The sequence below is a fragment of the Lathamus discolor genome, chromosome 10 (assembly GCF_037157495.1).
Source record: "Lathamus discolor isolate bLatDis1 chromosome 10, bLatDis1.hap1, whole genome shotgun sequence".
NCBI classification, from domain to species: domain Eukaryota; kingdom Metazoa; phylum Chordata; class Aves; order Psittaciformes; family Psittacidae; genus Lathamus; species Lathamus discolor.
Window position 1 is genome coordinate 16,016,112 of NC_088893.1, and position 12,972 is coordinate 16,029,083.

Sequence of the window (12,972 nt, forward strand, 5' to 3'; positions counted from 1 at the left end):
CTGTGCTAATGAATAATGGAATAAAAATCCCGCGGCATCAGGATATGTTTAGTTCTAGTGTCTCTTTCCTGCTTTCTCCCCGTAAAGATTCAATTCTGAGGAATATAGAGGAGTACAGCTTTGTCATCCCCACCAGCACCGATTCAGAAGGCAGGTTCCTATCCCACTTGGTGTCTGGACCTCCAAAAGCGCGCTTCAGGAGAGCCACGGGGGACTTGCAACATGAAGCAGCAAATGAGCAAATATTTTACAATGTCACTGTTTTTGGAAGAGAGTTTCACTTCAGGCTGCGGCCAAACTCCAGGCTCGTGGCCCCTGGAGCAACAGTTGAGTGGCAGGAGGACTCCGACGAGACTCACGTTGAACCTCTCTATGGGAATTGCCTCTATGTTGGGGATATCACCGATTTGCCAAATGCTTCAGTCGCTATCAGCAATTGCGATGGGCTGGTAAGTTACTTTTGTCATTCTATCAAAGATAATTACATTAATTTCCTCCAGCCTTTAAATATAAAATGTGTGGACTGTCAGAAACTCACACCTCATATGGTAACTGTGAATGCAAATTAACTAATGTTCCCTTGTGTGGGAATAGCTGCGCTGCACCAGGCACTTCTTTACAGACAGTGGCACTAGAAGTTTGAGCACATGCTCTGTGGTGGCTACGCTGGAGCAGAGCAGCTGAAGCCAGGATTTATGTTGATTTGTGGGGAAGTTACTTGAGGTGCCTGATGCTTGGAAAGGGGATGAAATAGCAGGTTCTCAGCAGCTTCTTACACTTTCCACTTCCAGTTTGCAAAGGCAGGTTTTAGAAGAGGTAACCTCAAATAATGGGCTGGGCTCCCCTGGATGCAAATTTGAGAGGTAAAAATGGGTTTGTCCTGGAAAATTCTAATGTATTCAGAGTCTGTTTTCATGGATCTTTCACTCGGTGAGTTTCATTGCCCGATCAAGTGGTTGATGGAAAGTCACAAAAGAGTTTGAGTTTTACAAGCAAAGCAGCTCCCTGTGAGGCATTTTGCAAGGCTCTGTGTTTAAAACTTGCTGCAGCTTTCTGCCCTGGAGTGCGTGTTCAGCAGCCAAGTTACAACTGCTTGTCCCTGACATCCAAACTGTCATACCATCGTTTGAACAGTGGTTACTGCACAGCAGTTTCTTTAGTGAGAAAAGGGCTGTATGTCTGCTAATGAACAGTTTATCCAGCCAGTGTTTTCTTACTATATGCTCTAGAATTCATAATTCTGAGATTACTTAATTTTAATGCATTCTGTTCTCTGCCTAAAAAGCCAGTGTGAGTTGTATTTGTGTTTACTGAATCGCAGAAAGTTGTTCATTTGCTGTGCCAAGAAGGTAACATGTATGGAGATAGTGTGTTGGCTGCCTGAGAATAGAAGGGAATCAAATACTTACTCTTTCCTGTGCTGTGGTTTCTCCTAGCTGCATGCATTTGTGTTTTGAGGAGCAGGTTTTGGTGCTGCGGTTGTTTGATGTGGACAGCTGGCTGAGGGCGAGAGGAGCATTAGGACTGAGGAAGGAGAGCAGTTCAGAAAGCAGAGTGTGAGCCTGCAGACCTGCCTCTAGGGAGGAAGCAGAAGTGCTTTCCTGTCCCCATACCTAGCGCAGATCATTTTGTCTGACTTACCTGCTCTGGGCATTGCAGAACTGGGGTGGAGCCAAAGCTCTTCTTTCTTGTCCATCTGTGCTGAATGGTGAAGGAAGATCCTGTTGATGGCTGCTGCTTGCCTTGTGCTCTCTCATCAGCACAGCTGTTGACTATAAGGGCGGTGGGGAGGCTTGTTCCTTCTTCTTCCCAGTGTTAGCCGGCTCCTTATATTTGGAGAAGAGTTTTATGATAAAATATAACAGGAGTTAAGGCCAAAGTATGGATAAGACTCTAAACAGTCAGTGCCTCATGTTGCATGTGTAAATGACTAAGTGTTCATGAAATGCTGCTGGTTTTGCATTTGTAAGCAACTTCTCAAATACAAGGGAATGAAGCCAGGCCTCAACTCAATAGCAGTCATAAATGGCTGGAATCCAGAGAGCTACCAAAGGAATTCAATTTTCAACCTGTATCCACAGCCTGTGTGTCTGCCTTTTTCCAGCACTCTTGTTATCATTAGAAGCAGGAGAGTTGGTCTAGTGGAGGAGCCGCTGTGTAATAACCTGGCTGTCACACTGGTTCTTGCATGGCACTACAACTTCTGTGGTTCTGCTAATACATTTGGAAATGCCCTACTGTTTCCTCCAGTGTGTATCTGCATTGTTAATGCTGCAAGGCAGAGACATGTCGGGTTTTGCCCAGATCACTGAAGCTTTCCTGCAGGAAGCATTGCCTCAATAATTCTAAGCATCTCCCCATAATGATTTCCTTGAGATTGTGCAGTAAATCTATTGTGGAACAACAAATTGAACTCCAGTCCCTTGGGTACTATGTTCCATCTCTAGCCATTCCCTCCATCTCAGCTTCCTTCTTTCTTGGGGCGGGAGAGTTTAGAACAGATATCAATAGAATGACACAGACTCCAAGGAATGATACCAGTGGTTTCCTAAAAGCCACTGGTTCATGGACAGCAATAATGAGCAACTGACCCACTCTAAAGTTAATACTGCACTTAACTGTCCTTAGTTTTCCTTTTTATTTCTGGTGTTTGCAAAGAGTATTGAAGAGTTTCTAGAGCAATGTATTGGCAGGAAGACATTCTTAGAGACCAGTGAGCTGTGTGTTATTCTCAGAGATACTGGTATTTTAGATGTGCCTGAAGACATGGACTAGGCTATTCTCAACTAGGTTTCTGTGTCCTTTTTTTCTTCACACCTAGTTTATTTTGGAAGAAATGCCTTAGTATCATGGATTTTCTTTCAGTTGCCTACAATATGCACACCATGGCCAATGTTCTAACATAGCCCAAGTACTTCTGCCTCCTTTTCTAGGTTACTCTGGAGATAGGGATGATGGAGCTCTCTGATAACCAAGCTGTAAACTGATAAGTGTTGAGTTGTTTGTTATAAACTTGCTTCATGTAATTCCTAGTATTTTCTCAAAGTGCTTGCTTTTGAAGGTGATTTGACATCTGTCTGTGTTTCTGGTGGGCTTTTACATCCAGTCATTAGGGCTGAAATAATATTTGAATTGAAGTTTCATAGTTTGATCTTTACATTGCAAACTTCTGTTGACAGAATCTGGTTCAAGTCAGTGAATGCATCTGCCGCATTGCCAACTTGTGATGTTATTTCCTCTGAACATCCCCTTTGGTTTGCACTTTACTGCCAACTGTGTCTTATTTTCCAATTATTGTCTGAGAAGAGTCTGTCTGGTGGTGTTGGTATTGCCAAAAGGAGAAGTTGTTGGAAGCATTTACATGAAAATAGTAGGTCTGCAAGCAGATTTTGAACTGTGCTATAAATGGTGAAGGTTTTTAATATGCAATAATTCTAATTGAAATCTAATTCTAAATGAAAAAGTACAGTGAATGCAAGTACAGAATTATCTGCTGCCCTGATTGAGGAGTTTGGGCGCTCCCAGTTTTCCATAACAGAAATCAATGACAGAATCAGTTTTATTGATCTAAAAATCAAATCAGAGACAGATGAAGAGAAATTCTGAAGCATGCAATCGAGGTGCGTTTTCAGAGCTGAAATGGGTCTTTACAGATCATTGGAAAGTTGAAGCTAATCAATAGCTATTTTCAACAGCTCTCTTGAGTCATGAATGTGATTTTTACCATATTAAAACCAAAGTTTTGTAAAGCTTTCCCACTTCAGATAAAACCACTCTGGACAACTTGGTATCACTGTGGTTGGCATGATAGCATCAAACTCATTTTCCACAGAGTGGCAGAGCCCACATGATCAGCTGCCTGTGGCCTGCTGCCTGTTGTGGAGTGTATTACACTTTGAGTATGTTCTTGGTCCTTGGCCAGAGCCTTACTTGTGGGCACAGTTGGAGGATGAGGGGCCTGGCTGTCCTCTCTAAGGTTAGCTATAAAGGAGAAGTGGTTGGAGGCTGTGAAAATGCCATGAACTTATAAAAAATAGGATTGTGGGAGTCCTTCCAGATTATTGCCTGAACTATGGCAGCTCCTTCTTCACCCCAGCAGATGAACATACTATGGTAGAATAAGTCTTTGTGTGCCTCGATTTCTTATTGTGATAAATACCACTGCAGTGCGTGCGTCAGATGTGCCAGAAATGTCTTCTTCAGGTTGACAGAATGGCAGTATTTGGTTGTGGAACTTCAGAGATAGAAACTCTCTCCCACTCTCCTCACAATATTCATTGTTTGTGGGCTAGAATGAATGTGTGATTAAACACAAGCAGATACAGGAGAAACACAGTATCAGCACCACATCTGGTATGGATAATGAGCACATGATTAAACTAGGCTGCAGTTCAGAGTCAGGCTTACTGACAGGATCCTAAAGGACAGAGGATCACAGCTCCATGTAAGAATCTGCATGATCTGTCACCCAGAGAAGCAAAGAGAGGAACAGCAGTTTCAGTAACAACACAATGTTTCAGCTCTGCTTCATTACTATAATCCTCTTCCTTTTTTAAAAGTTAAAATATCAGCTGTCAAAAAATGTCACTATATTGTCATTAAAATGGAAAGTTACTACAAGTAGTCATATATAAATTCTATGATTTTAATAGCTTACTTTCTATTATTCAGGACATCTGTGGCTGTATGTTTTCTTATGGCACTGTCTTGCATGTCTGGGGGTACCAAGCCATAGTCACCTCACCAGTACAATGGACATAAGTGTTTCTTCTTATGTGATGAAACAGGCAGGGTTTGCTGTACAACATCTCAGTCTTTACTGTGTGCTGTAACAGCCCTCACAAACCATTGGAGAGAAGCCTGGTGCCTGGCTGCTTGCCCAGATGCTATTTCTTCTAGAAATGCTCGGGCCGCCAGCAGTGCTTTGTAGACTCGTGCCCAATACTGACAGGAACCATAGTAGTGGGCTGACTTGGGTGGGTTTGTGGTGATCCATTTGCTTTACTGGCCAGTCATGAATCTTGAGTTGACTGGTGCTTTGGTGCTGTCAATGGAAGTGCATGTCAGTTGTCCCAAGACTGTGTCATCTGTTATTTGTATTATTCCTATTTTAGTTACTGTTTTTAAAATCAAATAATGGAATAATTTGATTTTTTGCAGTCTTTAATTTGCAGGGGTGTATTCATAAAGCCTGTGAATTGTAAATGTGGATTCCCGATTCAGTCAGTGGTGTTTCCTAAGAGCAATTCCAGCTACCCAGGTGAAATGCCCACCTCTCTTTCCTGGGGGAATATCCCCTCCTCCTTCCTGCCATGTTCCCTGCATTCCCGAAGACATTTAGACACCTTATGAAATCTGGCCTTGCTTAGTGTAATCTTGCTTCACTGTGAGCATGAGCCTGAGCTCTTTGAAATCAGTGAGTTTTAAGGTTATATTCTTAAATACCTTTCTGACAGAGATGCTCCCTTGAAACTGGCCACAGGGCTGAAGTTGAATTGAACTTACCTTAGGTAGGTCATGGAATTTACCTGGGTAAGAGGGTGAAGGTTCTACTCACAATGAATATGCCAGGAGAAGACAAACATGCTTATATAACTGTATTATTTTTGCTTTTAGACATCCATCTCCTGCTTTCATATGGATTTACAATTTAGTTGTGTTTCAGTTTTATCTGGTTTTTGGATTACACTGGTTTGTGATGTAGCAAAAAAGCAGAACTCAAGGTAGCACAATATTGTCTTCAAAGTCTGGTCAGGTCGGGTGCCTGACAGTTAAAACAGATGCCTGCTACAAATAATTCCAGTAATTCTTTTTTGTAGGCTAAGTTCTTAGCCTTTACATTATGATGGGCTTGCATCCCTTTTTAGTGGATTAAAATTTGGCATATATAATCTCTTCATTTGGGAGCCTTTTCTCTTCAAATTAAAACCAAACCAAACCAAAGTTGCCATCTGTTTTTTGTGCCATGACAAAAACCACTGTGAGCTTTTTGCTTTTTGGACACGTAGAACTATAATAGAGTGGCAGAAGAAATGCCAGTAATTCCTGTGGCAGAATATAGAACACAATTTAAAAGCCATTATCTCTAAGAAAACAGCAGCTCTTCCCCTGCACATGGTCAAAGTGGGGTCTCCATTAACCCATATAGTCCTTTGAATTCAGCTGGGGTCTCTGTATGTTTAACCTAAGCATGTATGTGCAATTTAGTACAATCAGAGCTGGACCGCACATACACACTTGTCGTGGTTTAAACCCAGCCACACAGCTCATTCACTCACCCCCCCTGCCTTTTCTCCCTCTTTCTTTCCTTCCTTTCTCCTCCTCCCCACTCCCGGAGGGATAGGGAGGAGAATCAAGAGAACGTAACTCCACGGGCTGAGATAAGAACAGCCCAGTAACTAACACAAATCACTGCTGCTACCACCAATGATAATAATGATAAGAGAAAATAACAAGAGAAGAGAATACAGTGCTACCGCTGAACGAGTTCAACCCCCCCGAAGAGAGCCCGTGCTCTTCCGGGTAACTCTCCGTTACATCCTGGGCATGATGTGCTGTGGTATGGAATACCTCTTTGGCTAGCTTGGGTCAGGTGTCCTGTCTCTGCTTCCTCCCAGCCTCCCCTCGTCCCCAGCAGAGCATGAGGCTCACAAAGTCCTTGGCCAGAATAAACATTACTTAACAACAATTAGAAACAATCGGTGTTATCAGCTCTCTGCCCAGGCTGAAAGTCAAAACACAGCGCTGCACCAGCTACTAAGAAGGAGAAAACCTGACTGCTACTGCTGAACCCAGGACAACACTTATAAAAGACCTGCATTGCCTGACAGAAAGAGATGGAGCTCTTTTGATGCCCGGCACTCAGGCATATTAATATACTTTTGCAAGACAGAGACTTTGCTTCATAACCCATTCTCTGGGTTCCTGTTGTTCATGTCCCTGGGCAGCACTAGCCTGGTTGGACAGCCCCTTCTGCTGTGTAAACTGCAGGGACTTTCCCTTTTACAAGTTGTGGTATGAAACAGAGAGAGTGTAAACACTATGATTCAGCCTCTAAGTAGAGTAAATTATCCTCATTTTGCTGTCCTTAAAAGAAACTCTGTCATCAGTGAGTACTGTTGTTTTTTCTTTGCATCTTCAGTGCATGGATCATCTCACCTACATTTAATCAGACAGCAGAGTAAGTAATTTCCTACATCATACAGGTGGACACCATCTGGACAGAATATCCTCAGGCAATCAGAACTGCTATCTTTATGGTATGTTGTAGGCCTTTGGATAAAAGATAGGCATTTCCTTATGTTCTAGTTGACCTTGTGTTGCCTTGTCCTCATTGTAGTAGTATCTCAGCTGTACTATTCTTTTTGACCACACAAGAACTAGTTTTCCAACCAGAATATTAAACCATATACACCCAAGAAAACATACCTAATGGCTCCTTCTACTTTCCATCTTGGAAGATCCAAATATAGCAACTAATTCTGATAAGGTCATAATCACTTTCTGAGGTAAGCAGCACATCTATTCTGAGAAGTCTGTCCCTTTTCAGCTCCTAGAGGTGTCCCTCAAAAGATGCTCATATCTTACTGAGCTACCAGCTCACTGCTTCCTCCTGGTGCAGCAAGGTGATCCAGCGTTCCCTGAGAATTTAACAGCACACATTCCTGCAAATGGTAAAGCATTCCCACGTTGTGAGTTATTGACATTTTGCTACAGAAGGTGGGAAAACAGTTCTTTGGATCACTCCGAATTCCACCTGCTGCATGGAGCGGGCCCATGCTCCACAAATCGCACTAGTATTTTATTTGACCTGCTTCTGAGCCCTTTTTTATTGGTGGTGACTGTTGTTTGGTCAGCAGGTCATACCATTGCTTAATTGCACACTAGGACATTTCTCATTCTGGGTCTGATTAAAACAGAGAATCGGGGAGCGCCTCTTCACTCTCTTGTAGGGGCTTCATGATCTTGCATGTGCTTCCCATGAGCAGCTCCAATGTGCACACCCCCTTTTTCAGATCATCTTCTCCCTCTATTGCTTTCCTTCTTCCAAAGTTCCAGTAAGTTCTTTATCACATCACATCTGGTTTCTTTAGCCCCTTTATCTGTGCGTGTTTTAAATTCATCTTTGTTTGCAGAGACTTGACACAGCGGGTTCCCAGTTTTAATAGTCTGCAGAATGAAAGGCCCACATTTCACGTGCTATTTTCAGCATTGTTCTATTAAACTGTAACATTGAAAAGAAGAGTGTCCCCTTCAAGTGCTAAAGAGCGTGTTGCTTCCTCATATCTAAATCACAGTTTCAGCTATAGATCTTCTGAGTTACTCCCAGCTCTCAAAATGTTTGGTACTTTCCTCTGATCTGGAGGTCCTGGAGTCGTAAGTGTGAATCTCAGCATTTTTTTTTTAACTTTTTCTTCAAAGTCACTATTTTCTGTTTCAAGTAGGTATTTTTAAGTAAGAGTTTCCCTCAAGGAAGCAAGTTGTGTTTCTTGAAGTGTCAGAAATCACCAGGTCAGTGAAAATCATCCCAAGTATGTCCATTTGAAGGTGCTTTAGAGTACAAATGAGTCTCTCTTAACACCTCATGGCTGCTGAGAGGAGTAATCCTGTTCCCTTGGCTGCTTCTTCTTGTGTGCTCCCATTCCTCCCTGCTCCAGCACCCTGCTTGTCTTATGTTAACCCAGTGGATGAGCGGCCAGACCAGTGAATTTATAGAATCAGAGAATCTTGGAATGGTTTGGGTTGGAAGGGACCTCACGATCATCCAGTTCCAACCCCTGCCACAGGCAGGGACACCTTCCACTAGACCAGGTTGCTCCAAGCCCCATCCAACCTGGCCTTGAGCACTGCCAGGGATGGAGCAGTCACAACTTCCTTCACAGCAGCCTGAGCTGTTGCCTGCCAGTTTATCTGCTTGAACTGGCTCTCTGTGGGATGAGATGAACTTTTTATAGGCAAAGGGATGAAAGTGGGAATACCCTCAGCTGGGCTGGAGGAGAAAAGTGATATTGCTCCTTCAGAAACGTAGACTCAAGCCGTATTGTAAAATCACATCCTTATTCTCATGGTTGTGAAATGGGTCTATTTAAGGGAGCTTGACTTGTGCCTTTGAGCATCAGGAGTTGGAACTGCAGCTTTGGACAACCTTTTTGTTCTGCTCAGTGGATGGTGGCTTTCTACTTTGTAGCTCTGCCCGATTCTTTTTGTACTTCACAATGAAATTCCATCTCCATTGGAGGAGAGTGTGATGGGATCAGAGAAAGGAGTGGGGTTTGCTGCTGTGAGGAGAAGAGATGTTCTGATAGTGGAAGGGAGGGTGAGAGAAGCAGAGGGAGGGAAATGCAAGATGCTGAATGGTACAAGCAAAGCAAGAGACGGGATCTCTCCTGTGCTGTGTGTGCTTCTGAGAGAGCTTGTCTGCTGGTGTGTTATGTGGGCTCATGCAGTGAACATGGTAACCTCAGTATCATTTTAGCCTCTCTGATCCCACAGAGAACCTGACCTGACCAATAACTTATACACTTGCTTTTCTTTGCCTTCCTTCATGTCCCTTCTAGGACTGTATCTACTCATCTGTTTGCTTTCCAAAACTTTGCCTTGCTAAAATTGAAGTCCCGTTTGTATAACTTCCTGTTGCTCTTTGGTCTTGGTATCCTAAGTGTGTAATATTTCATCAGTGTTCTTTTCAGATTTATATTCTTTCTTATTCCCTTTATATTGCTTTATGTCAAACTTAATATTTTGCCTCTTTATTGCTGCACTTGTGACCTTTATCTTCAAAAAGAAATAAATAGAATAAATTCTTCACTTGTGCAGCTTTCCATGGGGAATTCAGAGGTAGAAATTACCCAGTGTCTGTGGTACTTTCTGACTCTTACACCTGCAAAGTACAATATCATCACTATTCTTTTGACGTGGTGAGCTGTAAATAAAGCTACTTGAACTACCTTCCTGCTGTCTTTCCCTTTAACAGTTCCTATAGTTGGCATCTCTGTGTTTGAATTTCATTATATGGTCAGACCACCTTTTCCCAGCATTTAACCTCTACCCCGGTGGACCTCCGGGGACAGATTGAAATCTATTTGCTACTGAAATTAAGTATGAAACCTGCTAATCCTTTGATGAGAGTCAGTGGATATCATTGGTATCTTTGTGGATAGGAAGAGCTCCTTCTACCTGTAACTAGATGAAGCTAAGTTAATGCATTTAAGTTATTCCTCTTCACTAAGTGTATTGACTATAGGTTGCTGCTGTTACTGCCCTTTAATGAAGATGAATTATTTCTACAAGATCTTTGAAGGAAGAAAACTAGAAGTACCTGGCATATGGTCAACATTTAAACTGGTCTTTAGAAGACATAAAAGCACAATATCTTTCTGAGGTTTTAGGACGGCACAGTGCCATATCTTGATGTAGGCCCTGAGTCTTTAAGCCTTTATTAAAGTGTTTTCTGATTTACCACCTCTGTAAGAATGATGAAGAAGATGTGTGGAGAAGAACCTGCATGACTGACCAGCTGGCTTGCCAGCAGCTCTTCCTCACCTCTTTGCTTTTACCCCATTAATTCCAGTTCTTACAGGAAGCAGCCCATGAAATGGCAGTGATTGCATTTTGTATCCAATACAGGATGTTCCTGCAGAAGCCTCTCAGGCTGGTGGTGTGCCTGCTTCCCTCTGTCTCTGGGTAGTTCTTTCATACCTCCTCCTCCTACTGTGGAGCTGCTGGGTTGCAGGTAGTGGAGCTCTGGGCACGTATTAGCCCCCTCAGGCAAACCCACCCAAAGGCCCCTTAGCACTGTGCAGGACAGGGACTGCAGATTCACTGCTACTATTGCACCCTACAAGAGAGGTTTCTTTTTCAAGTTGTGCTTCTGAACATGGGCTTTTTTTGCCGTGATATCATGAATATCGTACAGTACAGGATGGAGAAAGTCAAAATAATATGTCATAGAATCATAGAATCACAGAATAGTTAGGGTTGGAAAGGACCTCAAGATCATCCAGTTCCAACCCCCCTGCCATGGGCAGGGACACCTCACTCTAAACCATCCCACGCAAGGCTTCATCCAGCCTGGCCTTGAACACTGCCAGGGATGGAGCACTCACAACCTCCCTGGGCAACCCATTCCAGTGCCTCAGCACCCTAACAGGAAAGAATTTCCTCCTTAGATCCAATCTAAACTTCCCCTGTTTAAGTTTTAACCCGTTACCCCTTGTCCTGTCACTACAGTCCAACAGGAAAGAAAAGGCTTGTTTTCTTGGGAGTAAAAGTATTTCAAGAGCTGAACATAGTAAAAAAACATTTACATTTTAATACAAATATAGTAAAATTACAGAATTTGGAAAGGAGAAGGGGAAAGCACAAGTTTTACTCCAAAGACTTGTTAATTTTGCTGATACTTCCCCCTATGTGTAAAAGACAGAACTGACATCCAATACCTGCCCTATGCAGATGCATCTTGCAAGTTCTCCCATGGTCAAGTGTGTGGCTCCTCAGGCTGGGTCAAGGACCGATGTCCATGGTTGTTACATCAGGTGAAGGGCAGAGCTCATCACTCCGAGGTGGAAAAAGAGCATGCAGAAAATGCAGAGATTAACTAAGGATAGGTGGCAGCACAGGCTGTGGTTACTGTTTTAATCGTGGCTTTATTTGGTTTAAATCATAGCTTTTTTGTAAATCATGTTTGTCCAGTTCATGCACAGAAGAATATATACTTCTTGATTCTTCAGCGTGCTAAAATTGCTGGGCTTTTTTCTTTCCTCGGGCAGAGGGGCTGTGGAAGGAATGTGAGGGATGTTGTTTGGGAAGCATTCTGCAAACCAGAATGTATTTAAAAAACAGTCTTTGAGAAATAAATCACTACCTGATGATGGAGACAGCTGAGCTGGCCAAGAGGCTTTCACGTGCCAGCACTCTCTCATGTGACAGGAGTTAGATTGGAAGCTGGCAGGCTTTGGAGCTTGCAAGGCTGAAAATGTCTACGAATTTTCATACACTTGAACAAGGTAAGTAATGGATAAAAATATGGCTCTGAAACTTCTCAAAACGCCTCCCTGTACAACAGTGTGGGCCTGCCGAAGGTCACAGTCTTTTATCTACCTGGAATAATAAACCCCCCAGGCCCCAGAGCACAAACTTTACATCACCTCAGTTCAATGCCAATGAAGAGCTTAGGGATGAAGATGTTTTAGGGACGAATTTGGATTGATTTCAGATTTATAACGAGGCTTGAAATCAGAGTTTCCTCATAGTTTCATGTTTCATTGTGATAATGGCAGATCCACCATTCATCAGTAAACCAACGTATTTATTCCCCAAAGGAATGACCTCTAGGCATCTGTCAATACTGTATTTGCAAAGTTATGGCACATTAAAGCTGACTTAAGTGTAGGACTGTGATTAATCAAAGGCTGGTTTACCACTCTGTAAGAGGAATATGAAGCTCAGTCTCATAAGTTATAGCCAAGGAAAGAAATATTTTGAATTCAGTTAAACTCCTCAGTAGGAGAGGGTAATGAATTTACTATGAAAATAAAGGTGTTAGTTCACTGCAGTCAAAGCCAACAATAGTCATACATAACTTATAACATGGAATAAAAATGCTGAACCTACGAAAATATAGTACATTCATCTAAACAGAGAATCAGACAGAACGAGTAGATCGATGTCAATGTTTGTGTCATGGTCCAGCATCATTTTGCATAAGGGTCAGGAAGGTCCATAGCAAGTAGCTGAGCTTTGGGTTTGTTCCAGAGCTGTTGAAGAGGGTGTGTTTAGTTTCACTGGCTTCATTTGGCTTTGTATAGGCAGCTTGATTAGCAAAGAATCTGGGACAAAAAGCAGGCCATGGAGTATTCCACATCCTGACCTTGTCTTTCACCTTGTTCTCTGTCCCTGGTGTGTGGTGTTGGGGAGGGAGGTGAGTACAAAGAGGCTCAAATGCAGCTTTTCCCATTGCTGTTTATATCCTGT

General features: G+C 42.7%; 1 protein-coding gene across 1 annotated transcript in view; it reads left to right on the forward strand.

Annotated features, from left to right (window-relative positions):
* ADAMTS2 (ADAM metallopeptidase with thrombospondin type 1 motif 2) overlaps positions 1 to 12,972 on the forward strand; it is a 177,728-nt gene that overhangs the window by 987 nt on the left and 163,769 nt on the right. The window contains exon 2 of the mRNA XM_065690392.1: positions 88 to 449. Coding sequence (XP_065546464.1) covers positions 88 to 449 — 362 coding nt within the window. The remainder of the gene's footprint in view (positions 1 to 87; positions 450 to 12,972) is intronic.